Here is a 27,891-nt window from a genome sequence, read left to right on the forward strand (position 1 = left end):
CAACACTAGCAGATGACATGGCTCCCCAAACCATCATTGTGGCAACTTGGATTGTGTGCCTCTCCACTCTTTCTTTAGGCTCTAGGACCCTGATTTCCAAATGAAATGCGAAATTTACTTTCATCTGAAAACAGGACTTTGGACCACTGAGCAACAGTCCAGTCATTTTTCTTTTTAGCCCAGGTAAGACGCTTCTGAAGTTGTCTGGGTCATGAGTGGCTTGACACAAGCAATGCGACAGTTGTAGCCCATGTCCTAGGTACATTTGTGTGTAGTGGCTCTTGAAGCACTGACTCCAGCCGCAGTCCACTCCTTGTAAATCTTCCCCAAATTCTTGAATGGCCTTTTCTCGACAATCCTTTGAAGGCTGAGGTTATCCCTGTTGCTTGTGCACCTTTTTCCACCACACTTTTTTCCTTCTACTTAAAGGGGTTCTACAGTTTGTTTTAACTGATGATCTGTCCTCTGGAGAGAGCAGCTTCTGATCGGCGAGGGTCCGACACCCGGGACCCCCGCCGATCAGCTGTTTGAGAAGGCAGCGGTGCTTCAGCAGCGCCACGGCCTTCTCACTGTTTACCACCGGCCGAGTGACGTCACGACTAGTATCAACTAGCGTGGGCGGGGCTAAACTCTGTTCACTCGAATGGAGCTTAGCCCTGCCCAGGCCAGTGATACTAGTCGTGACGGTAAACAGCGAGAAGGACGTGGCGCTGTTGGAGCGCCGCTGCCTTCTCAAACAGCTGATTGGCGGGGGTCCCGGGTGTCGGACCCCTGCCGATCAGAAGCTGATGATCTATCCAGAGGATAGATCATCAGTTAAAACAAAGTGCAGAACCCCCTTTAATCTTAAAATCAGCTCCCTGCTCTTCAGCTTCAATGTGATGCCCTCTGCGCATACCCTACCTCTTCATATTTGCAAAAGAATGGCAGGTTCTGTCTGTGCAGCTGCCCACCAGAACTATGGCCTCTCAGGCTCCACATGCTCAGTTTGCCGCATCCTCATAAAGCAGTATACACATTCGGCTCGTTAGTGACAGACCTGGAAACCGCAGTGGAATACAAGCAACTGCTCCTGTCAGCAGGGAACGTTAGTTCACAGCGGAACCAGATTTGGTAAGCCTCGTTTCCCGGGTGGACAGAAGGAGGGGTGCATTCGCCGGAAGTGATGTAAACTATGTTGTCTTGGAAACTAAACCGCTTCTTTAGCCAGATAAGCTGTCGCCATGGCGGAGGACACCCTGACAACGGTAATTTATGGCGGTCACATTAGCCGTGAGGAAGGGTAGAATGGCTGTCAGGTGCTGACTGCAGGCTGTTTGTGGTATGAGTGATTGGGATATAATTGGTGATGGGGCGGAGGGACATAGGCGCTAAGCGTGCAGCCCACCCGCTTTGGGGTAGTCAGCAGCCATGTAATGCACCTGTCAGATGACGAGGATTAGGGAGATCCACAGCTTAGTGCACGCAGAGCTGAGCATAGAGGTTTATAGGAAATCTCCCCAGTTATGGCGGTTCAGGTGAGACATGTCTATGGCTTGTAGATTGCAACGTTTCTTGTGGCCACTATTCACATTAATGGGGGTTTTCCGGGTGTAAAATACTAATGATCTGTCCTTAGGACTCCGACTCCCAGGTGTGTGAAGAGACTGGAGTTCTGTGATCCGGCCGTTCCGCAAGAAGATAGGACATGTTCTATCTTTTTGCAGAATGGAAGTACGGGACGTAACCCAACGGAAGTACTCTGTAGTGCTCACGTGGGTTTCCGTTCCGTGCTTCTGTTCCGCACCATTCCGCATCTCCGGATTTGCGGACCTATTGAAGTGAAGGGGTCCGCCTCTGTGCTGCAGAATGCCCACGGAACGGTGCCCGTGTATTGCGAATCCGCAAATGTGGTCCGCAATACGGCAATGGGCAGCACACCTTTGTGTGCAGGAGGCCTTCAGGTGAATAGGGGAAGGGATCAAAAGATCCCATGGACTAGGCCCCTATGGGGGCTAATAGTAAAACAAAAAACTCCACCAATATATTAAAAGTTTAAATCACCTCCCTTTCCCAATTTTACATATACAAATATATAAACAATAAAAAAATAAACATATTGGGTATCACTGCGTCCGAAAATGTAGGCCGTAACATGAAAAAAAAAAATGAAAAAGCTGCGATTTGCCTTTTTTTGGGGGGGCATCTTGTCCCCCCAACAAATTGAATAATGGTAATCAAAACGTCGTACGTACTACAAAAATGGTATTAATAAAAACTACTACTTTACTAGTAGTAAAACAAAAAAAAAAGATTATTAAAGTTTGGTATCGCTGCATTCGTATTGAGCTGCAGAATAAAAACGTCAGGTCATTTTAAGTTCACAGTGATGTCAAAACCCCCAAAACCTTGGTGAAATTATGTATTTAATTTTTTTTCCCAATTTTGCCACACACAGAATTTTTTTCCTATTTTCCAAAACAAGACATGGTAAATTAAATGGTGGCACAAAAAAAATGCATCTTGTCCCGCAAAAAATATGTGAACGGAAAAATAAAAAAGTTATGGCTATTGGAATATGGGGAGGAAAATAAAAAAAATTGCCATAAAACCCACAACGGCCGTGTGCAAGAGGTCTAAGGCTGAGTTCACACGGGCAATATTTCTGCGCGGGTGCAATGCAGGAGGTGAACGCATTGCACCCGCACTGAATCCGGACCCATTCATTTCTATGGGGCTGTGCACATGAGCTGTGATTTTCACGCATCACTTATGCGTTGCGTGAAAATCGCAGCATGCTCTATACTGTGCGTTTATCACTCAATGCAGGCCCCATAGAAGTGAATGGGGCTGAGTGAAAATCGCAAGCATCCGCAATCAAGTGAGGAGACAGTCTATTCACTGTATTATTTTCCCTTATAACATGGTTATAAGGGAAAATAATAGCATTCTTTAATACAGAATGCATAGTAGGTGGTCAATTGAGGGTTAAAAAAATTAAAATAATTAACTCGCCTTCTTCTCCTCTTGATCGTGTAGTTGTCGGTCTCTTCTTACTTCTTTAATCATGAGCTGCCGGCTAAAGGATCTGTGGTGACGTCAGATCACATGGTCCATCACCGTTGCCTTGTTTCTCTTTTGAGGTGTTGGGCGGTGGGGGATGAATCAGCCGCATGCCTAACTTGAAGGAAACCTTGACCATAATGACGTCCTTCTGTCAGGGAGGCCATAATTGTACCAGACAAAATAGGGCAGCATGCCCAGTCCAGCACTGGTGACCTTTCTCCTATTTTCCAGGTCCCGTCTGAGTCTACAAATGGGAGAAAACCACGTGTTAAAAAAGGTGAGTGCCTCTTATTTCTTTTCTTCTGCCATATAATTCCTGTTGTACTCTTATAGGCACAGGTCACAAATTACTGTCTACAGTAATGGTCTCCAAGATGTGACCCATCAGCTATGGAAAACTACAACTCCCAACATGCAGGATTGTTGTAGTTTTGTCATTGGTTACTGGAGGTTGTTGGTCTAAGCTTCAGTTCTACAGAATAGATTTACTAATCCTGTCTACTAGTTAGTGTAAAATTAGAATAGAAAGTCTAAAGATGGGCCAAATGTATGTTGTTTTTTGAAAAATCATTTTTTGTCCGAAATGCAGTATAGTGTGTTCAGTCCCTGCCTCCTGCACCTTTAACCCTGGCGTGGGTGATAGGGACTGAAAAAAACGTGCACAGGTTGTGCTGATACAGCACTCGGGATCCCAGCGGGGTTCGAGCACTGACTGTAGTGGTCTCCTGCTATAACCGCAGGAACAGAGCTAACTATAATCCTGGTAGTAAACATTCCCTAGATGCTGCAGTCAATAGCAACCGCAACATCTAGACTGTTTAAATAAGGGGCTCCATGTCATCATTGGCCCCCTGCAAATGCAATCGCAGGGTGCCGATGCGCTGCCATGGCAGCTAAAGGCCTAACACAGGCCCTAGGTCTGCCATGACTATGTCACTGACACAGCCAAATAGACTGCCCGTCACGTTTAGGGCCCTTTCACACACCGTTTTTGGGCACTGATTTGGCATGTTTTCCCACATCATTACCTAAAAACATCCCATTTCATTTCAGTGGGAGGCAGCAGGCCCTTTCTTGGTGCTGAATCTCCCATTTAAAATGGCAAAAGTGGCAAAAACATGCCGTATGCACCCGCACATTTTTATTTTTTCCCCGATCTGCTCTGAAAAAACCACAAGTAGAAAATGCAGTTTTGAAATACGCCGCAATAAAAGCACATAAATAAAGCTGCAAACTGCACAAAGAAACATAACCGATTTTTGGAGGAGTGAGCGTATCCTTACAGTAACAGGGTATAATGCATTGGTATAAAAGGTATACCACTGCATTATAAAAGTAATGTCCCCAAGTAGGACAAAAAATAAATAAATAATAATTAAAGGAATTTTAATAAACTTTATAAAATTTAAATTTAAAAAAATGGTTTTATTTTGTAGATCTGCGGTCTAGGGTATATCACCTTGTTCTCCACACCCCCTGTAATAAATATAGTGTTATTTAATCTGGCCCATGAACAACACCCCCCACCCCCCACCCCCATCCAAAAAAAATACAAAAATAAAAAATGTTAATCAATAGGACCCATGTACAGCACAATGTAGTAATGACAACTACATGTCGTCCTTTAAAATAACAAGCCCATATATGAGGACATTGATGGAAAAATGAATAAGTACGGCTCTTAGAATGCAGCAACATAAAAAAACTAATGTTTTTGCATGAAATATGCTATTATTGTGCAAAAAAACTAAAATATTCATATTTGGTGTCTCGGTAATCATATTGACTTATAGAATAGAAAAAAAATAACATGATAGTTATGCCGCACCGTGAAAGTCTAATATTTCAAGTGCAAAAAACAATGGCAGATCTGTATTTTTTTGCCATTACCACCCCCCAAAAAAATAATAAGTTGCTAAAAAATAAAAATCAGGAATACGTTATCGCTAGAAAAAAGTAAATCGGATTATATATTTTTTTTTGCAAAAACGCGTAGCCGTACAGATACATAAACCACATTGCTGTCTGGCTGGTGGCAACGAAATATTGCTACAAAGGGGGTAATTTACATAGCAAGCTACACCTGAGGCATCACAAAAAAAAAAGTCGCCCGGAAACAGACGCACAGACTTCCGGAGGTGCATTTAATTTATGATGAGGCACCTGCTTCGTGCTGAATCCTCTGGCAGTTCTGGGGGGAAACAAAGACCGATGCAAGGTGAGAAAAAGAAATAAACATACAGTCCTGGGCGTAACATTGCCTACCACCCTTACAGTTAAAGGGGTTCTACCGTTTTATAATTACCATTTTTTTTAAATCTGCTCAGATTACTCCAAACACTACGTATTTACACCCCAAGTACTTTTCCTTCTCCTGTTTTCTGCATCATTTCATCTGAGCAGGATGTTTACATGCAGGACTTCCTGCTTCTTGCCGGGTTTTCTAACCAAACCCAGCATGCTTTGCTCTGCAGAGTTTCACAGGGTTTGCTTCACTTGCCACACTCCTACCTATACTGTGGAGGAGATCTCTGCATGTAATAGCAGCGGCCTCCTTCACTGACGAGGAAGGAACTCTTCTTCCCAACAATCGTCTGCTCAGTTGAGCAGCGTAAAGCAGCCTTAAGGCAGAGCAAGCACTGTAAAATAATACCAAAGCATATACCGTACATAAAGCAACACACCACAGGTTGCATAGCATCAGAATAGGCAATAAAACGTCATAATATGGCATCTTATAATGAGACTGGACCAACTGTCTCTGCCGTTTTTACAGTGATGCTACTGTTCAATGTTCTAAACATATCTGCAGAAATGGAGAAGTGTACATTGTTGTTTGTGGAACTGTTTTCATGAACTGTGGTTTGCAGCTCCAGACCTACCGATCCCCGAAAGACGCAACTGGCTCATTCATCTGCACTATGTCCACAAGGATTACGAGGCTTGTAAAGTGAGTTGTGATGGATTCTTTATTGTGCAGTCTAATCTAGACGTGTAAATCTCTGTTCACACTTGCACAGAGTTCTGTGTCTTTTTGATAACTAGAATAGGGAGATCTGTTAAAGGGGTTGTCCTGGCTTTTAATATTTATGACCTATCCTCAGGATGGGTCAGACACCCGGCACCCCCGCCGATCAGCTGTATGAGGCGGCGAGCAGGAAGAGAGACGGGAGAGTGCACATGCGCACTCCTCATACAGCTGATTGGCCGGGTGTCTGAACCCTGCCGATCTGATATCGATGAACTTTCCTGAGGATAGGTCATCAATATTAAAAGCCTGGAAAACCCCTTTAAGCTGTTTAATGCACTTAAAAATGGCAGATCCATTTTAATACAATGGGGAGGTCTGCGAAAAGGATCAGAATGCATCCTAACAGATTTGCCATGCTGTGATGACACTAGTGGGAACAGAGCTGTGTATAAATGTAACGTATACTTGTATCCTGATGTAGGCGTTGGTGGTTTAGAGCAGTGATGGCCATGATGATGATCATGGACATATCCTGTGTGTTTTCAGGCTCTGATTAAGGAACAGCTCCAGGCTACAGAGGGTGTCTGTGAATACGCAGTCTATGTGCAAGGTAAGAAGGGACACCTACATTACATATCAGCTATTCTTTAGAATATTTACTGGCTTACCACTAGATTTATGCATAATTTATTATATTTTATGCCAGTTCTATAATGTAATAACCCTGCTGTGTATACAGTTTAGGAGATTCTGGCTTGATTTTGCCTATTAAAGGGAACCTGTCACTTGGATTTTGGGTATAGAGCTGACGACATGGGTTGCTAGATGGCCGCTAGCACATCTGCAATACCCAGTCCCCATAGCTCTGTGTGCTTTTATTGTGTAAAAAAAAAACGATTTGATACATATGCAAATTACCCTGAGATGAGTCCTGTACGTGAGATGAGTCAGGGACAGGACTCATCTCAGGTTAATTTGCATATGTATCAAATCAATTTTTTTACACAATAAAAGCACACAGAGCTATGGGGACTGGGTATTGTGGATGTGCTAGCTGCCATCTAGCAACTCATGTCCTCAGCTCTCTACACAAAATCCAGGTGACAGGTTCCCTTTAAACTACCGCCAATAGATGAAACATCATTTAAAACATAGCCTTTGCTTCCCTTTTCAGTGTTTCCAACTGATCCCAACTCCTCGCACTTGTGCTTTAATGTCCTTCCCCTCTCATTCTGAGGTCACCACGCAGCCTGTGCCTACGCTTTACGATACATACTGCGGGCAGTCGAGCAGAAGCTGATGCCCACAGTATGTGTTGTAATACTCAGACTTTATGGTAATCTGCATCTGTGCGAAATTTGGATGGCGGAAAGAGCGACATTGGAAGGAAGGAAGGACATTACAGTGCAAGGAGCTGGGATCTGTTAGGGGCAGTGATCATTGAAGTTGGAAGGAGAGAGGAAGGACATTACAGAGAAAAGTGAAAGGGCTCTGATCAGTTAGGGCCGGAAGCCTGGGCACGTTGGAAAAAGGATAACCCAATGGGAAACTTGCTGTCTCGTATGTATATGAAACAAATGTATTTCTCTGGAGAATGTAAACACCAAAAAGGGGAATCGGCTGCAGTAATCACTCTGGTTAATATTGTAAGAATGTCATACTTGCTGTTTTTTCTTTCAGCATTGATCCTAAGATTGGAGGGGAAAATCCAGGAATCTCTTGAACTTTTCCAAACATGTGCAATCTTAAATCCAACCAGTCCAGATAACCTGAAACAAGTAGCTCGATCCTTGTAAGATTCCTGATACTATATCTTTATATGATGATTTGTACAACTCCAGTGTTTTCTAATGTACTACCTTTCATGTCTTTATTAAACAAGACCTGTCACCACAAAGTGCAGTGCAATCTGCAGGCAGCAGGTTATAGAGCAGGAGGAGCTGAGCAGATTGATGTATAATTTTATGGGAAAAGCTTCAGTAAAACATGTAATGTATACATTTATATCTCTTCTCTATTTTTTTAGGGGTTGTCCGCTTCTGTAATATTAATGACCTATCCTTAGTATAGGTCATCAATATCCGATCAGTTGGGACATGACATCCCGCACCCCCACCGATCAGCTTTTGGCCTCATGCACACGACCGTTCAGTTTTTTGCGGTCCGCAAAAAAAACGGAAGCCGCCCGCGTGCCTTCCGTTGCGGGACGGGCGGCCCATTGTAGAAATGCCTATTCTTGTCCGCAAAATGGACAAGAATAGGACATGTTCTATTTTTTTTTGCGGGGCCACGGAACGGAGCAACGAATGCGGACAGCACGCGGAGTGCGCCTAAGGCTTCATGCACACAACCGTTTTTTTTTTACGGTCCGCAAAAACGGGGTCCGTAGGTCTGTGATCCATGACCGTTTTTTCGTCCGTGGGTCTTCCTTGATTTTTGGAGGATCCACGGACATGAAAAAAAAGTCGTTTTGGTGTCCGCCTGGCCGTGCGGAGCCGAACGGATCCGTCCTGAATTACAATGCAAGTCAATAGGGACGGATCCGTTTGACGTTGACACAATATGGTGCAATTGCAAACGGATCCGTCCCCATTGACTTTCAATGTAAAGTCTGGAGTCCCTTTTATACCATCGGATCAGAGTTTTCTCCAATCCGATGGTATATTTTAACTTGAAGCGTTCCCATAACCATGGGAACGCCTCTATGTTAGAATATACTGTCGGATATGAGTTACATCGTGAAAACTCATATCCGACAGTATATTCTAACACAGAGGCGTTCCCATGGTGATGGGGATGCTTCTAGTTAGAATATACTACAAACTGTGTACATGACTGCCCCCTGCTGCCTGGCAGCACCAGATCTCTTACAGGGGGCCGTGATCAGCACAATTAACCCCTCAGGTGCCGCACCTGAAGGGGTTAATTGTGCGTATCATAGCCCCCTGTAAGAGATCAGGGCTGCCAGGCAGCAGGGGGCAGACCCCCCTCCCTCCCCAGTTTAAATATCATTGGTGGCCAGTGCGACACCCCCGCCCTACCTCTATTGTATTAATAACATTGGTGGCACAGTGTGCCCCTCCCCCCCGGCCCCCCTCCCTCCCTCTATTGTAATAAGAACATTGGTGGCCAGTGTGCGCCCGCCCCTCTCTCTCCCCCCCGATCATTGGCAGCGATCGGAGTCCCAGTTTAATCGCTGGGGCTCCGATCGGTAACCATGGCAACCAGGACGCTACTGCAGTCCTGGTTGCCATGGTTACTTAGCAATAGTAGAAGCATCATACTTACCTGCTGGCTGCTGCGATGTCTGTGTCCGGCTGGGAGCTCCTCCTACTGGTAAGTGACAGGTCTGTGCGGCGGATTGCTAAATGAACTGTCACTTACCCGTAGGAGGAGCTCCCGGCCGGACACAGACATCGCAGCAGCCAGCAGGTAAGTATGATGCTTCTATTGCTAAGTAACCATGGCAAACAGGACTGCAGTAGCATCCTGGTTGCCATGGTTACCGATCAGAGCCCCAGCGATTAAACTGGGACTCCGATCGGAACTCCGCTGCCACCAATGATCGGGGGGGAGAGAGGGGAGGCCGCACACTGGCCACCATTGTTCTTATTACTATAAAGGGAGGGAGGGGGGACCGGGGGAGGCCACACACTGGCCACCATTGTTCTTATTACATTAGAGGGAGGGGGGGGGGGGGCCACACTGTGCCACCAATGTTCTTATTACAATAGAGGGAGGGAGGGGGGGCCGCACTGGCCACTAATGATATTCAAACTGGGGAGGGAGGGGGGTCTTGCCCCCTGCTGCCTGGCAGCCCCGACTCTCTTACAGGGGGCTATGATACGCACAATTAACCCCTTCAGGTGCAGCACCTGAGGGGTTAATTGTACGGATCACAGCCCCCTGTAAGAGATCGGGTGCTGCCAGGCAGCAGGGGGGCAGTCATGTACACAGTTCGTTTTATATTCTAACTAGAAGCGTCCCCATCACCATGGGAACGCCTCTGTGTTAGAATATACTGTCGGATCTGAGTTTTCACAAAGTGAAAACTCAGCTCTGAAAAAGCTTTTATGCAGACGGATCTTCGGATCCTTTTGTATGAAAGTAACCTACGGATCACGGACACGGATGCCAATCTTGTGTGCATCCGTGTTCTTTCACGGACCCATTGACTTGAATGGGTCCGTGAACCGTTGTCCGTAAAAAAAAATAGGACAGGTCATATTTTTTGGATGGACAGGATACACGGATCATGGTCTCAGCTGCAAAACGGTGCATTTTCCGATTTTTCCACGGACCCATTGACTTTCAAGAAAAAAAAACGGCACAACGGCCACGGATGCACACGACGGTCGTGTGCATGAGGCCTTAACCAGGCGTAGAAAATTGTAAATCTGGCGGGCCTGCCGGCCCATCCCTTTCCCCGCCCATGCCACTCCCACAGATTTAGACCTGGCGTGAGCGGGGAGAAGTCGCAGATAGCGGCACAACCAACCATTGCGCCTAATGTAGGCGTATTTCAGTATAATAAATGGCCCCAATAGCCTACACCAGTTTGATCGTCTTATGGGTACTTCAGACATGTCCAAAGACGACTATGCCTGCATTTCCAACTACTCCTTTACATTGTTACTTGTGTACAGTTCAAAGGCTATTCTTCCTTCGATAGCCAGTTACTTTGAAGTTCTATTGCCATTAAATGGGGATCGCCCACACTTTACTGTCTCATGACATTTACTATGTAATTCCCATTAGCATGTTCTAGGGATGTGTCACAGTGACACTAAAAGTACATGACTTTAGCATTACTTTTCAAGCTGAATTGTTCTTTCATGAAAGGTCATACAACATTCATATGTACTTTAAATGGGTGTTCCGGTAACAAGGGGATAACTGTCGGACGGGTGGGTCTGACTGCTCGGACGCCCACCAATAATGAGAACAAGGGTCCCATGCCCCCCTTTCGACTGGAGCGGTGGTTCAGCATATGCGCCACCGCTCCATTCAAACTCATTATGGGACTGCAGAAAATAGTCAAGTGCTGTACCTAGCGATCTTAAGCAGTCCCTTAGAGCATGGTCGACCATTGAAAACAATGGTAGAGTTGTGCAATTTTCAGCAAGGAAAATGTGCCAGAATCCGTGAAAACCCCCTAATAGTGGATAGGGGATAACTTATTTTTAAAGAGGACCAGGCACTCTGCTGGAATGTCTGTTTTTACCTATTTGCATTTCCTATGTCCAACCAGTTCTGTAGAATCTTATCATATAAATCTATATTGTACAATTCCTCTATTATTCCTACTATACGTTTATGAATGAATTGCCTGCAGTCTGCGATAAAGGTCCATCTGGATGTTACCAGTTTGGGGCATGCCCCTGTTAGCAATTCATTCATAAACTTCTAGTAGGAATAATATAGAAACTTCTCCAGAATTGTTGCTAGATAGTGAATGCATGGAGCTACTAAATCAGACCTGTCAGGAGAGGTGGTGGGTCCTCTTAAATAGAATACCTCTTTAATTCCTCACTATATAGAAAACTTGTTTATCAGTGAATGGGAACATTGGTATTGCCACCCAAAGCTCCTACAGACGTAGTCCTGCTCATAGCTCAGGATGTTCACATTTATTTGGCTTAAACACTGTGAAAAGCTCCCGGGATATAAGTATGCATTTGGCCTCCATCAGGTCAGTACACCGTGTACTCCATTTTTGCGGTCTGGAACTGCACAATAGACTACACTATTCCGTATACTGCAAAATATTGTTTTTCCAACGGTATGGAAGCCTCTTAGCTTATTACATCCATAGAATGGAATACGTCTTAGCCAGAGGTATACCTTGTAAGATACTCTCTGCTCAGTTGTAGGCTGAAGAGTCTGAGTGGTGGATAGATCTCATTATTCAGTCTACGCAGTTCTCTCTGATCTAAACCGGCTGTATTCTAGGCTGATTTTAGATTTTCACCCATACTGATACAATGTAAGGCCTCTTTCACACTACAGTATGTTGCATTCAGTGTTTTGCGTTCCGTTTTTCACGGATCCGTTGTTCCGTTTTTTGCTTCCGTTGTGGTTCCGTTTCCGTTCCGTTGTTCCGTTCCGTTTTTCCGTATGGCAAATACAGTATACAGTAATTTCATATTAAAAATTGGGCTGGGCATAACATTTTCAATTGATGGTTCCGCAAAAAACGGAACGGATACGGAAGACATACGGATGCATTTCCGTATGTGTTCCGTTTTTTTTGCAGCCCCATTGACTTGAATGGAGCCACGGACTGTGATTCTCAGCCAAATATAGGACATGTTCTATCTTTTCAACGGAACGGAAATACGGAAACGGAATGCATACGGAACACATTCCGTTTTTTTGCGGAACCATTGAAATGAATGGTTCCGTATACGGACCGTATACGGAACGCAAAAAACGGACCGTATACGGAACGCAAAAAACTGTAGTGTGAAAGAGGCCTAACAGGGTAGTTCACAGCCACTGTCTAGACTGAATACAACGGTCAGGCTCTCAACTACAAGGAATATTAGGTCTGTATGGGTTGTAAACTTGAAGATAAACCAGGATGTCTTCTTGAAAACAGTGAGAAAACAAAATATATAAAATGTTAGAAAGTTACATATGTTTTTTATTATATATGAATTCATTTTTATTTTCAGAAAACCCGATTTGTTATTGATGCCTAATGTGTATGACTTCTTATTGATTTGTATTTTCAGGTTTTTGCTGGGGAAGCACAGGGCAGCCATCGAGGTTTACAATGAGGCAGCTAGACTCAATCATAAAGACTGGGTACGAGGAGGACATCTCCTTTCTTACTAGAAGTCTGATTTACATTGTACTGTGCACACACAAGCAGCGGCACTGGAGAAGTTAAAACGTTCAGATGTCCACTGCCGGAGATGTTTAATATTAGTATACTGAAAAAACAGAGGCACTGTAGAAGTTAAAGTCCAAGTCTGATCTAGCTAATTTATTTTATAAGGTAGGGATATACCCCATAGGACACTTTACCTCTAATATGGCTGCATGGAAATACTTCTCTGTAGTGTTTGGTGAAAAGGACAAGAATGTAATTTGGTCAGCGGTGGTCCCCCTTTGGAGGAGTTTGAGTTCTGGCCTCAGAAGAGTATTAAATACCTTACCACCAGAGGATGTTTTGACAAGATTTGGGGCCCCTGGCTGACTGCCAATACCACTTTACCTAGCCTGCCATGATTGAATTGATAACACCTGAAATGGGGCTTCAGTGCCATTGCACATCTTTTGATACGGTCTCTTCCGGGTATTTAAACGAGCCCTATTATTGCACGATTGTGATTCTGAGTGAAAAGTGCTGTTATCTTTCCTTGTTATGACTGGAACTTTAGATATATTCAGTGCACTAATATTAAATCTCACTGAAGGTTTTATTGGTATTTTAGTTATTATACATTGTATCATATAATTTCTTTTATTTACTCCTGTTTGCATTTTATTCTTTAGGAAATCTGTCACAACTTGGGAGTTTGTTACATGTATCTGAAAGACCTCAGCAAAGTAAGACATGTGGAATTGATGCTATCAGTCTGCTTGTTTTTGGAAACCCTCTAGAGAAGAGAGAGTAACTTAAAGGGGTATTATGGTAGGTAAAAGTTATCCCCTATCCACAGGTTAGGAGATAACTACAGGTTTGTGGGGTCCTACCGCTGGGACCCCAACCATTCATTAGAACGGGGGCCCCGTGCCCACTGCAGGCCGCTTGCTGCTCCCCTGAAATGACCGGAGTGGCTGGTCTCGCATGTGGGCGGCCGCTCTATTCATTTGTGTGGGAGTTCCGGAGATAGCAGAGCGCTGTACTTGGCTATGTCCAGAACTCCAATAGAAATGAATGGAGCAGCCGCACGCATGTGAGACCAGCCGCTCTGTTTATTGCAGGGATAAGGGGGCCCCTGTTGTTGTGATTGGTGGCGGTCCCAGTGGTAGTACCTCCACCGATCTAAAAGTTATGCCCTATCCTGTTGATAGGGGATAACTTAGAACAACCGTAATACCCTTTTAACTTTTCAATGAGATTCTAATCTATTGAGATGCGTGTATATATTTTTGATTGATCATTGCTTTTTTTATTCTCATGACCGGGTTTCCCTGACATGCCTGTTTGTGGACCTGTAGATTCAGATCTCAATGGGCGTTTGCAATTGTAACAAGTCCAACAGGAGATGTGGATGCACTAGCTGACTAATGCATTTGGCTAGGGCTAAACCAGGGAGCAAAGTCTAAGAGATTATGTATTTGTTACTCGTAATCCCCATAAAGTGGATTATGAGTGATGCGGTCGACACATAAGCGGGCTGAAGACACCATGTTGCATTACCAGGACAGAAACTATATTCAGACACAGACTGAGGCCGGCATAAGTGGTAAACAGAAAGCGGTCAGGATGTGCAGTAGACAAGAAGGTATGGTCTAGTATACAAGCCAGATCTATGCCAAACTGAACAGGAACAAACCCTTGCATGCTTCAGGAACCAAAAGGGCTGCACTGAGTGATGGGCAGTGGTCCTTAAAGTTTTCTCCAGGATTAGTAAAATGTGGCTGCTTTCTTCCAGAAATGGCACCACACTTGTCCATGGGTTGTGTCTGGTATTACTACTCAGCTTTATTGAAGTGAATGGGGCAGAGCTGCAATACAACACACAACCTGTGGACAGGAAGAAATCAGCATTATTTTTCTGATACTGGACAACCCTTTAACTGTTAGGATCCATTCACTCGTCCATGTGTGTTTTGCGGATCCACAGATCCGTGGATCCGCAAAACACGGACATCGGAGATGTGCGCTCCGCATTTTGCGGACCGTACGTCGCCGGCACTTAATAGAAAATGCCTATTCTTGTCCGCAATTGCGTACAAGAATAGGACATATTCTATTTTTTTCAGGATCGGAATTGCGGACCCGGAAGTGCGGATCCGGGCAGCACATAGTGCTGCGGCATAGAAATGAATGGGTTCGCAATTCCGTTCCACAAAATGCGGAACGAAATTGCGGACGTGTGAATGGACCCTTAAAGGGGATTTCCTTGAGTTTTATAATGATGACCTATGGATAGGTCATCAGTATCTGATCGGTGGATTACGGGGTCAGCTCTCTGTGCTAGAGCAAACATTGTGAGCCGAGGGGAACACTAATATAACTTGAATAATTGGCACTGGACAATACCGACATTCTGGACTAGACAACTAATTACACATACAGGGATACACTATACTTCTCAAGCATTATAATAGAATGTTTTCCCAATATGGGTTAGGATGGTCGTCTCTCCACAAGAAAAGTTGGGAGTGGGTGGGGTGGCAGGTATTATTGTTATATGTGATACATTTGTATTGAGTTTCTTCTGGAACATTTAAGTTTGTAATAATGACAAGATAAGCATTATTTTAAATATAACACTACTTTATTTTACTATGAAGCTGTCATATGAAACAATGTACAAGAAATGTCTGTACCTGATTAAAAAGCTCAGGACCCCTGCCAATCAGCAGTTTGAGAAGACAGCAGCCTTCTCACAGCCTTTCCTAGGCCAGTGACGACATGTTCATCGGTCATGTGGCCTAGGCGCAGCTCGGCCCCATAGAAGTGAATGTGGCTGAGCACGATGCTAAGCACAGCCTCTATACAATGTACACCTCGGAGCTCACAGGAGCGCTAGTGCCTTCTCAAACAGCTGACCGGCCGGCATCCCAAGTGTCAGCCCCCCACCAATCAGATACTGATGATCTATGCAGAGGTTAGGTCCCCAGTATTAAAATCTTGGAAAATCGCCTTGTAAAGAGTCATGCTTACCAGCTCCCTGCCATCTGTTCCTCCATCTTCCAATCCTTGGCTTGTTATCATTCCGGCCGGGGCATGAACATGGCCACGTGGCGCTGCATGAAATGAAATACTTCATGTCCATGTTCCTGCCAAAAACAAGCCAGGAACCGAAAGATAGAGGAACGAGAGTCGGGACTCGAGCGGCTCGAAGTAGGAAAACATGACTTTTTTTAGGATGCAATTCAGGCATGGAGTCTTCACTAATAGGGTAATATTCCCTGAAAATCCCCTGTAACCCACAGACTGAGCGGCATGATGCATTTTAGCAAAAAAAAGTTGGAAAGGAGCACATACATTTAAAAACCTACCAAATAATCCTTGAAGTATCCCTGACCCTTTCCCTCAGACCCCCATGAGACTGATATATGACAGTTAACAACAAAAACTAGGCTGGTGCTAAACAACCTAACCCCAATTTTGTTTGTATCTTTTCTTCTACTATTCCTGTGCAATTTTACATGCCACAGTGATCAGGCTGTATGAGTGTGATATTGCATGCTGTAGTAAACCTATGGTGGTTACATGACATTGCATGTGTATAGTCAGTTTCATGTGCCCACAATTTCGAAGTTGTTAAGTTCAATTCAACAATGTCAATTTTTTGTTTTGCTTTTGTGAAGTTGTGGGCACATGAAACAGCGTATACACATGACATTTCATGCAAGCAACATGGGTGATTGTTTGGGTTTATGTCACACATTATTGGATTGGGACCTGCTGATAATAACATAGAGCTCTCTCTTAAAGGGGTATTCCCATCTGGAACATTGATGGCATATCCGCTAGGTTATGCCATCAATGGGACCCACACCTCTCTCCAGAACTGGACCCCGAAGTGAAGAAATGTACAGTGTGCATGCGCAACTTGCTCTCCTTTCACTGCTATGAGACTTTTGAAAATAGCCGAGCTAGAACACTCGGCTCTTTTTGGAAGTCCCATAGCAGTGAATATAGAGCATGCTGCGCAAGTGCAGCCACCTCTCCATTCACCGCCATGGGACTGCTGAAAATGGCCAAGGCAGAGTTTGGCTATTTTGGGAACTAAGGCGGATGGCCATGCATGTGTGGCTGCTCTACCTTTACTTTGGGGGCCTGTTCTGGATATAAAAGAGGGTCCCAGAGGTGGGACTCACTCCTATCTGACATTGATGGCATATCCTAGCAATTTGCCATTAATACCCTTGATGGAAATATCCATTTAATTGAACATATTCTAAGTCCTGAGATATTCGCTAGGTAGTAATTTGCTCTTTAACCCCCTAACTGTTTTGCCCGAGTCCAGCTCCAGCAGTGCGAAAAGTAGCTTACTGGAGGGGGAGAGCTGCTTTAGATGCTGCTATCTATCGAATGGTAGCAGCTAGAAACATGCAACTGGTCTTGTTTGAAAGCTGACAAAGTGACAGCTAAAGTCCAAGCAACAGAGGAGAAATCACTGTTAGAAATCGAGTCTGGATTAATCGCAGGTGCAGCTGCATTCACAGTATCCCGGTTTCTATCAGTGATATCTTCCCCTGTACTGAACAGATTGCTGTCATTCTGGTATTGTCTGAAAGCTTGGAATGTCAGCTTTCAAACAAGAAAAGTTGCTACCATTCAGGAGATAGCAGCATCTAAAGCAGCCCTCCCCCTCTAGTTAGCTACTTTTCCCACTGCTAGGTGGTTAAGCAGCCATAATTTGTTTGCCAGGACTTCTTCACATCGCAATAGTTGTATTTAGAAGTAAAGTTCCTGGATCCTTGCCATATTGCCAGCAAGGAACTGACAAGAACCAGTTACAAAAAACTAGGACCGGCTACTGACTCCGTGGTGGGACAGGACATGTGTTGTCCCTTTGCTTGCCTTTGATTGTAACCTTGACGTTTAAACAATGCGGTAGATGTGCACCATACCCTTGCTCTCAGCGTGGAGTGTTGACTAACTGTATGTATTGGTATTTTCAGTGTTTAACACATCAAATAGAGCACAACAGAGATTTGATAGCGGAAAGCCTGTGTGGGAGAATAGCAGTGGCTGCATGAATAAAGGGAGTCTGTCAGCAGTTTTGACTGTGAAAAACTGCTGACAACACTAGGTAGGGGCCAGAAAGAGTAGGACAAAACTTTTATTACTGGTATGCAGACAGCACTTTACAGTGAAGTTCCAAATCCAATGCTCTTGCTGAAGCAGAATCTGACAGAATAAAACTTCATATTCACACCACTGATGATAAAAGCTCTACAAAAGGTATGTTTGTACTGACGTCCCTGGCCCGTCCCTAGTTCCGTTAGCAGTTTAGCATGGTCAAAGCTGCTGACGGACTCTCTTTAATGTGTTTATTACTGCTTCTAGACAATTCTGTGAAATTATCCATTAAACTATTTCAATTTTCTTTGAAGAGTAAAGAGCAGCTGAATCTTGCTCTTCAGTTGCACAAGCAAGAGCTGAGCGCCATGACCTTGGGAAAGATCCGGCTTATGGAGGGAGACACAGATGGTGCTATCCAGACCTATTTGCAGGCGCTGCAGTGAGTATTTGCCTTTTTTTTTTCCTTGTTAAACTGATTTCTAAAAGAATACCCTTTTTCTGAAGTTGTTGATACAAGTGGATAATCTTTCCCTATACAGTACTTGTCTTATCATTAAACATGACCACCGTATATGTACGGCGGAAGTCCAGGGTTTGAAACATGGCACCTGCTCAGGAGCTAACCGCGCTAACTGTTTTAAACAGCAGACACGCAGAGGCAATATTCATGATCACGGAAATTTAACCCTATAGATGCTGTGGTCAATTGTGGACAAGGGAGCTGTTCTTCAATGCGGTAGCCTCGAGCCTCCGGCAGTGATAGTCACTATAGAACCTTGCCCTACCTGAATCTACCTGGTAATTCATTGCAGTCTATGGGAAAAGTGCACTGCAGTCAATTAGTCAATTAGTTTGGCCAGATTACAGAAATTTTCCAAAGAAAAAAACACCATGCAGTCAGCGTGTCTAACACCACTGCAGGCGTCCCTTAGAGAGGGAAGCTTAAAGGGGTTGGTGAGCTTTTTGGCAAACCTCCCCTCCTGTACAGACCTGTGAAAGGAAACATACTTGCCTGCTTTGTGGAGCTGACTCCCATCTCCTTCACTCCCTGGCCTTGACTGCTCCGCTGAGCTCCGTGGATGTAACCTTCCTGTTTGACGCCACTGCAGCCAGTTGCTGGCCGCAGGGCGACTCTCTTCCCTTGCATCAAAACAAATGGTCACATGACACAAGGCGAGCAGAATCAAGTAGCCAGATTATGGGAGACCAAATTCTATAATCCAAAAAATAATCCAGCACTCTCCAATGTATGACGTAAAAAGTGAAAATAAAGTTTTATTCAAATAGTGCATATATCAGGTGTTTCATTTCATCCAAAAGTATTGGATATAATATGGTGGCTAATTGGTTGTGAACGTTTCGGTCAGCCTCGACCTTAATCTTCAATGCCGCTATGTGCCATGAAGGAAAGCGCTTCCCAAAAGAGCAGATCACCACTGTGGCCAATGATTGGCTGCAGTGGCGTCAAACAGGAAGTTTACATCCATAGAGTTCAGTGAAGCAGCCAAGGTTGGGGAGCAGGTAAGTATGCTTTCCTTCACAGGTCTGCAACTGTGTGAGCAGTACACAGGATGGGTTTTCAGTCTCTGAACGTTTGCAGTGAGTCTTCCTGTTCACTGACAGAAAGCGTAGATCTTGCCAAGGCTGAGGAATTCATGCACAAAGTATATTAGAATACTGCAGAACTTTTTATTATACATGACTAAAATTTAAATAAAACTAGCTAAACAGAACTTTCTTTTTTTGTTAGGTTGTCTCCAGAGAGCACGGAGTTGTTAACCACACTAGGGCTCGTGTATTTACAGGTGATGACACAGACTGAATCCAATGCAGGTCTATGCTTGTAAAATATGCCATACGTTTTTGGGGGTGTTTTTCTTATTTGGAGACATTTTGTATAGGCATTTTTCCAGAGAAAAATGTACACATCGGAGTCCCAGTTTAAATCGCTGAGGCTCCGATCGGTTACCATGGCAGCCAAGACGCTATTGCAGTCTTGGCTGCCATGGTTACTTGGCAATAAATACAAGCATTATACTTACCTGAAGAGCTGCGATGTCTGTGTCCGGCCGGGAGCTCCTCCTACTGGTAAGTGAAAGGTCTGTGCGGCGCATTGCCTATAGCACAGACCTGTCACTTACCAGTAGGAGGAGCGCCCAGCCGGTCAGACATCGCAGCTCTTCAGGTAAGTATAATGCTTGTATTTATTGCTAAGTAACCATGGCAGCCAAGACTGCAATAGCGTCTTGGTTGCCATGGTAACAGATCGGAGCCCCAGCGAGTTATACTGGGACTCCGATCGGTACTCTCCGCTGCCACCAATGATGGGGGGGGGGGGGGGGGGGGGCCGCACTGGTCATAATACTTGGAATCCGCACTGGCCACCAATAAATATAGAGGGAGGGGGAGGCCGCACTGGTCATATTTAATACTAGGGAGGGAGGGAGGGGGAGGCCGCACTGGTCATATTTAATACTGGGAACCCGCACTGGCCACCGATGACTATAGAGGGAGGGGGGCCGCTCTGGCTACAATTAATACTGGGGAGGGAGGGGGGGCCGCACTGGCCACCAATAAGTTAATTACCGGAGGAGGGGGGCTGCCCCCTGCTGCCTGGCAGCATCTGCCAGGCAGCAGGGGGCAGTCATGTACACAGTTCTCAGTATATTCTAACATGAAGCGTCCCCATCACCATGGGAACGCCTCTGGGTTAGAATATACTGTCGGATCTGAGTTTTACGATGTAACTCAAATCCGATGGTATATTCTAACATAGAGGCGTTCCCATGGTGATGGGGACGCTTCAAGTTAAAATATACCATCGGATCGGAGAAAACTCCGATCTGATGGTATATTAATAGGGACTCCTGACTTTACATTGAAAGTCAATGGGGGACGGATCCGTTTGAAATTGCACCATATTGTGTCAACGTCAAACGGATCCGTCCCCATTGACTTGCATTGTAAGTCTGGATGGATCCGTTTGGCTCCGCACGGCCAGGCGGACACGAAAATGCTGCAAGCTGCGTTCGGGTGTCCGCCTGCTGAGCGGAGCGGAGGCCAAACGGTGCCAGACTGATGCATTCTGAGCGGATCCGCATCCACTCAGAATGCATTAGGGCTGTACGGATCCGTTCGTGGCTGCTTGTGAGAGCCTTCAAACGGAACTCACAAGCGGAGCCCCGAACGCTGGTGTGAAAGTAGCCTTATATAGACATTACAGTACTTTTTCTATAAAGGGGTTTTCTGAGAGTTTGATAGTGATAGGTCACCAACATCAGATCAGCTGGAGTCCGACTCTCAGGACCCCAGCTGATCAGCAGTTTGAAGAGACTGCGGTGCTCTGGTGAGCGCCGCAGCCTCTTCCTAGACATATGACGTCATGCTCATCAGTCATTTGGCTAAGTCACAGCTCAATCTCAGTCAAGTGAATAGGCATGGGCTGCAATACCAAACGCAGCCGATATACTATGGATTGTGCTGTGCTTGGTGAGCTATGAGGAGGCCACAGCACTCATGGGAGCACCGTGGCCTCCAGACAACTGATCAGCGGGGGTCCCGCTGATATTATTTATGTATCCTCAGGATAGGTCATCAATATCAAAATCTAGAAATACTGCTTTAAAGTAGCATCTGGCCACTGTGATTTTTATTTTATTTTTAAACACCACTAAAAACATTGTGTGACATCATCCTTTCTATAGTTTTGCCTGTCTCTGGGAATTGTTGTCCAAAACCCCAAAAAGGCATAATTATTTCCATTATACATATTCTCTGTAGGTTCCACTCCTGGTTTTGGATTACACCTACTGACCGCGTGAAAGTGGCCTGACACCTGTTCATATGTATATTTGTTGATAGCATCCCCTCCCTTCTACATATAGCATAAACGTTGCAAACTTTTCCCTGCGTAATTGCGTGTGGGATGTCTTCAGCATTTACAGTAGCAATGATGTAGATGAGAATTTCACATGCAGTTGATGTCTGTAGGTTCCTTCAGTTCTCTGTCTTGTTTCAAGAATGTATGTAATACTGTATAGTGATTGCTTAGACTCTCACTCTTTACATTTTACTACAGAATGGTCTATATCAAAAAGCGTTTGAGTACCTTGGGAACGCTCTCACGTATGACCCCAGCAATTATAAGGTAAAGGAATGTGTGTATTTTATCTATAGTGGATGCATGCAGAATGCACTGACATGTTTGTGCATTGCATTCAAATGAACTAGTGGAGTTGTAGTATACGCTATAAAACTGACACATGAAATCCACTGTCGAGTTTGTGACCGTTTTCCTTTACTTTGTAGGGAATACTAGCGGCTGGCTGTATGATGCAGTCTCATGGGGATTATGATGTTGCCCTCAGTAAGTATCGTGTTGCTGCTTCTAGTGTTCCTGAGAGCTCGCCGCTATGGAACAACATTGGAATGTGCTTTTATGGGAAGAAGAAATATGTTGCGGTAAGAATGGATGCCTCTCTTTTATTCTCATTTGTGATGTACCATACATTAAATATTGGGAATGCTTAAAGGGGTTGTCTCAAGCATGGCCACCACTGCTGGACTGTAGGGTGGCCGTAACCCCTGGATATGAGCAATATATAATGTGATGAAAAATGAATGAAGCCAGCAAAGGAGGCAATATGGACTGCTCGTTTCCCTCAGTGGTGGCCGTGCTTGTATACTATAGGAAAAAGCGCCGGCCTCTTTGGCGGCCAGAACCGTGGGAGCTCACATAGGTTGGTGCGTTTTCCTATAGTGTGCAAACACGGCCACCGCTGATGGATTGCATGGTGGTCATTACCATGAAAACAGGCATTGTATAATGCGATGAAAAATGAATCCATCCAGCAAACGAAACAATATGGACAATCGCAATACATTAGTAAGTGCCTTGTATTAACTTTGCCTACATGACCGATGCCATTTTCTGAAGTGAGACAATCTCTTTCATTTGTCTTGACCTCAAAAAGCGGCAATTGGTTGGTCATTTAGAAACTATTAAAGGGGTTATCCCAAGAAAAGTATTTCCAGAGGATAAGTAATACATATCAGATTGTGTGTGTTAGGTCTGACCTCTGGGACCCTCTATGATCCGGAGAATGAGTGGTCCCCGAGTCCTGTCTGAATGGAGCAGCAGTGCCCATTTCGGTCTACCACTTCATCTATTATGGGACTGACGGAGCGCTGTCAGCTCTGTAGAAATGAAAGGAACACAGTGGACAATGACATGCGCACTACTGCACCCTTTAGAGAAGGACGCCTCTATCTGAGGCTCTTGGGGGGTCCAGAGGTCAGACAACCCCATGATCAAGTATTTCTCAATATCCTGTGATAAATATTTTTTGTGGGATAACCTTTTAAAAGGGATTTGGCACGTGAAAGGTAAAGATAGACCTCAAAGTGGGAGGAGACCTGGGCAAGACACCACTCCAAGTGTGAGCCTTTCTTAGGGTATGGCCACACAGTCTGGTTTCTGCATGGGGTTTTGGAAATCAGATGGGAATTCAAGAGAAGTAGTGTCTGTTCTTTATACTTTCTCTCCTTTTATGGTACACTCTTGATTTTGGCTTCCAAAACTGCATCAGGAAATGACCCTGTGGCCTCGTACCCTTAGGATGCATTCATCATAGAATAATGCTAAGAGTATGACGTTACCTGATTCAAAACGGTTTATTATTTACGATCCTTCTGCATGTACAGATGTGATCAATATATGGCACATTGTAGGCCCTTGTTATAGCCATTTACGCACAATGTTTTACAAGGACACAAAGATTAAAGGGCATCTGTCAGCAGATTTGTACCTATGTATTAATTATTTATGCATTCAGGCAAAGTTGTGTTTTATATACCACCCCTACTTTTCCCATTTCTGTCCTTTCCCGTTATCGGCATTGTGGCCACTATTGCTTTCACTAAGAAATGTGCTTAGCGTGGTTGTCTCATGGATGCATCGTCTATACTATGTGCTCGTGGAGGGGGGAACATTGAAGAAAATTTTGTGTAAAAAATAAATAAAATAATAATAAAAACATCATCTCTTCTCTATCTGACTCATGTATGCATATTGGTGGGATCTCTGTTCCAGGCCATCAGTTGTCTGAAGCGTGCCCTTTACCTTTCCCCATTTGACTGGAGAGTGCTGTACAATCTTGGGCTTGTCCATCTCAGCATGCAGCAGTATGCCTCAGCCTTCCATTTTCTGAGTGCAGCCATCTCCCTACACCATGGAAATGCGACACTTTACATGCTATTGGCAGGTGATATATACAGAACTTGGCGTCACAGCTCTTCACGCTCACTAGACATCACTTGGGGGGTACTGTTACACTAATACTTACTGGTATTCTCATCCCACATTTTCCCCTTTTAGTGTCACTTACCTACCTGGAAGATACGGAGAATGCCAAGAGCTCATATCAGCAGGCAGCGAGTCTTGACCAGTGAGTGAACGTGACATTGCTTTGCCATTATTTATCACGTACCTTTTTTTGTGTGACTGTTCTTACTTCGATATTTTATTCCTATACCAACTTCTCTCCCCCTCAGGACGGACCCCCTTGTGAATTTGAACTTTGCTATTCTGCTCTATAACCAGGGTGATAAGAAGGAAGCACTGGCCCAGTACCAGGAGCTAGAGCGCAAGGTTGGCGTTCTCCGAGAGACTTCAAGTGAATTTGACCCTGAGGTGCGAATGAAGCAATAAGAAAACACATAGGGCCAGATTTATCATTAACTCAGGTCAGAATAATGGAGTGAAAAAGTCCCCCAAAAAGTCCCAAACGCTAAAACTGCGCACAATTTTTTTTTCTGCTCTGCACTATGCTCGGCAGTTTTCTAAAAGTGGGCGTGTTTTCTTATGTAAATTAATCTCTAGACAGATCTACTATTGGGACTATTTAAAAAGTCGCAATTTCACTCCAGTGAGGACCATGCTTATCTTATGAGACTTTTTAATAGAACATGCGACTTTTTCATAAAAGCGTGCGACTTTTTCGTAAAGATGTGCGACTTTTGTAAAGCTGCTTACTGACAGATAAACTGCTACCGTCAAACCACATTTATTACAGTCTTAAAGGGCCGATCATAAATCTGACTTGGCTAAAGCTGACTTTAGCCATATGTGAAAGTGGAGTGAGCTGTCAGAGTCATGATAAATCTGGCCCATACATTTTACTGTAAACTTGGCCAGACCGAACGCTATTCCTACCAATTGCCCATACAGCTTGGCTGAGCATGCATGTGTTCTGAATGGGAAGAGTAGAATGTGCACCTAGACTCCTCAGGCAGTGGCTTATGTCACCTGAGAACGTAAGGACTGGACATGTTGAAACACAACAGTGTTATCCTTCTTTCCCTTGACATTTCTAGCCTTTTTTTTTTTTTTTTTAAAGGAGTTGTGCAAGGGTTTTATATTGATGGCCTATCCTAAGGACATATTGGCCAGTAGTAAAATAGAAAATTACCTACAAACACAGTGGTGTTTAAGGTTGGTTCTTGTTTTTTATTTTTGTCAAATCACAGCATGCTCTGGCTGTGGCCTTTTTTTTCAGGAGGGGAAAAGTTCTGAATAAAGTGCAAGTAAAATGAATAAAAAAATACCACCACCACCGCAATTTTTTTTTTAAAACAAAACATGAATTTCATGATGTTTTTTAATAAGGGAGGGAAGCATGCAAAACACCCTAACATAGCTATTGCAGATAGGGACAATGGGCAGAAATAGGAAAAATATCTCTTTCAGGCTAGAATAAAGAATTGTATTATACTGATTCAGATTACCATAGCTTGTTTTGGTGGGAACTACCTGCTGAACATCAATTCATTTTGTCACCATTTGATAAAACCTACTCCACACTTGCTCTTCTTTCTCCAGATGGTTGACATGGCACAGAAGTTGGGGGCTGCTCTGCAAGTTGGAGAGAGTCTGGTGTGGACAAAGCAGACAAAAGACCAGAAGGCAAAGCAGCGTGCAGCAGCTAAAGGTCCTAGTGCAGAGCAGACGCCATTGGGCTCTAACCAAGCTCTAGGAAGGGCAATGTCTTCTGCAGCAGGATACAGTAAGGCTCCTTCCCTGCCTTCGGGTAAGACGGGGAGCAACCGGAAAAAAAACAAAAACATTTTTAACTCTAAACTAAACTACTTAGATGAGAATTCATACATTTTTGTTTGAATTTAGGGTCCACTGCTACAGTCTCAAAACCTCCATCTCTACCACTGGAACCAGAGGATTCTTCAAATTCTGGTTCCACCACAGAATACAGAAGGTGACCCTGTTAATGCTCATAAGAGAAACCAAGAGGCGCTCCAATGTGTAGAATGTCAACGCATGGAAACGCGAAAAAACAATTATGCTTACCAAAGATAGTTGTGCAGTAATACAGACACAACTCTGCTGAAAGCATGGTAGGTGAGTATAAAGATGGACCTGCCGCAGGGTCCAGACCGGATCCTTGTAAATTATGGAAAGATGCAATAGATAAGCGGGTACATCCAGGGCACTGTTCCAAACTAATAAAATGTATTGAATAGAATAAAATAGGCCTAATATGAATGCGTTTTCAGAGGCTTACAGCCTCCTTCCTCTGATAGGTATCTGAGGAAGGGGGCCATACGCCCATTTATACTAGGTCTATTATATTTATGTTTACTTTATTCTATTTAATGAACTTTTTAGTTTGGAAAAGTGCCCTGACTGTACCAGCATATCTATTGCATCTTTCCGCTCACTGCATCTATGAACAACTTTAACAAATACTCAAACAATGTAACTCAGTGCATCTGATTTAACTACATATGGTGAACAGTAACCTTTTTTATATTACTGATAACATCAAAGGGTATGTCCACCCAGACTGCCCTGCCCCTATGCCCCATTAGAGCATACGTAAAAGGTTCCCCTGCTTGAGGCCCCCCTCTATTTGCTGTGAAAGAGCATATGAAAAGAACAGCCTTTCTGTGGAAGACTTGGCACTACCATGCGTTAGTTGCTCACCTATTGGCTTCATTGGGTGATCTGTAATACTACATCTACTTATTAAGATGTACGGACAGCTTCTTCCAGCAAAAACTGTTGATTGACAGCGGTGCAAGCAGCCGAAACCCTTGTGATCAGCTCCAGGTTTTGGGGTTGTTTATAAGAGACATGAGCGGTTTATTACGTGATCTGCTACCAATCCAATGTATGTCAAACTTGGCAGACGTCCATCGAAACAAAAAGATTTAGAAACTGTTACATTGGCAGTACTCTTCCAGGTCCTACTGATGCAAGTTGGTAACAGAGCCTGGAGTTCTGGATCCCTTGTGTGAATGAAAGGTGACTTTCTGCATAGCCAGGGCTGTACACAGTAGTCAACAGTATTTCCCTCTGCTACTAAAGGAATTTTCTTTTCAGACAATCATTGCTAGGTTAAAAGGGTATGCTTCAAGATGATATATTCTAGGGTTTTAGAAATTAAATCAAGTACATCATTTTATGGTACTGGTAGACTGTCTTAAGTGACAATTGTAATGTCTTAACATTATTGTTCAACCTGCAGTGTAAGAAACGTAACATGTATGGCTAGCTTAAAGGGCATCTGTCAGCAGATTTGTACCTATGACACTGACTGACCTGTTACATGTGCGCTTGGCAGCTGAAGACATCTGTGTTGGTCCCATGTTTATAGGTGCCCGCATTGCTGAGAAAAATTATGTTTTAATATATGCAAATGAGCAACGGGGGACGTGATCACACCTGGCCCTGTCAATCAAAGTGGAGAGGGGGGCAGCAGTTGTAGAGAGAGAGCTGAGCCTCTAAGTGTAATGACAACGCCCCTGTTGCTCCTAGAGGCTCATTTGCATATATTAACCAACACAGATGTCTTCAGCTGCCAAGCGCACATGTAACAGGTCAGCCAGTGTCATAGCTACAAATCTGCTGACAGATGCC

The 27,891-nt window shown here is 44.2% G+C and overlaps 1 protein-coding gene across 1 annotated transcript; it reads left to right on the plus strand.

Moving 5' to 3' along the window:
* Positions 1 to 1,141: 1,141 nt before the first annotated feature.
* BBS4 (Bardet-Biedl syndrome 4) lies at positions 1,142 to 27,622 on the plus strand. Its single transcript, XM_044283358.1, has 16 exons — positions 1,142 to 1,247; positions 3,277 to 3,322; positions 5,916 to 5,995; positions 6,563 to 6,626; positions 7,697 to 7,808; positions 12,754 to 12,826; positions 13,520 to 13,573; positions 18,269 to 18,396; positions 19,708 to 19,762; positions 22,036 to 22,104; positions 22,266 to 22,418; positions 24,049 to 24,220; positions 24,334 to 24,403; positions 24,510 to 24,648; positions 25,837 to 26,044; positions 26,140 to 27,622. Exons 1-16 carry the CDS (start codon positions 1,224 to 1,226, stop codon positions 26,229 to 26,231), a joined length of 1,539 nt encoding a protein of 512 aa, XP_044139293.1. The 5' UTR covers positions 1,142 to 1,223; the 3' UTR covers positions 26,232 to 27,622.
* The last annotated feature ends 269 nt before the right edge of the window (positions 27,623 to 27,891 follow it).

The sequence above is a fragment of the Bufo gargarizans genome, chromosome 2, assembly GCF_014858855.1.
Source record: "Bufo gargarizans isolate SCDJY-AF-19 chromosome 2, ASM1485885v1, whole genome shotgun sequence".
Lineage (NCBI taxonomy): Eukaryota > Metazoa > Chordata > Amphibia > Anura > Bufonidae > Bufo > Bufo gargarizans.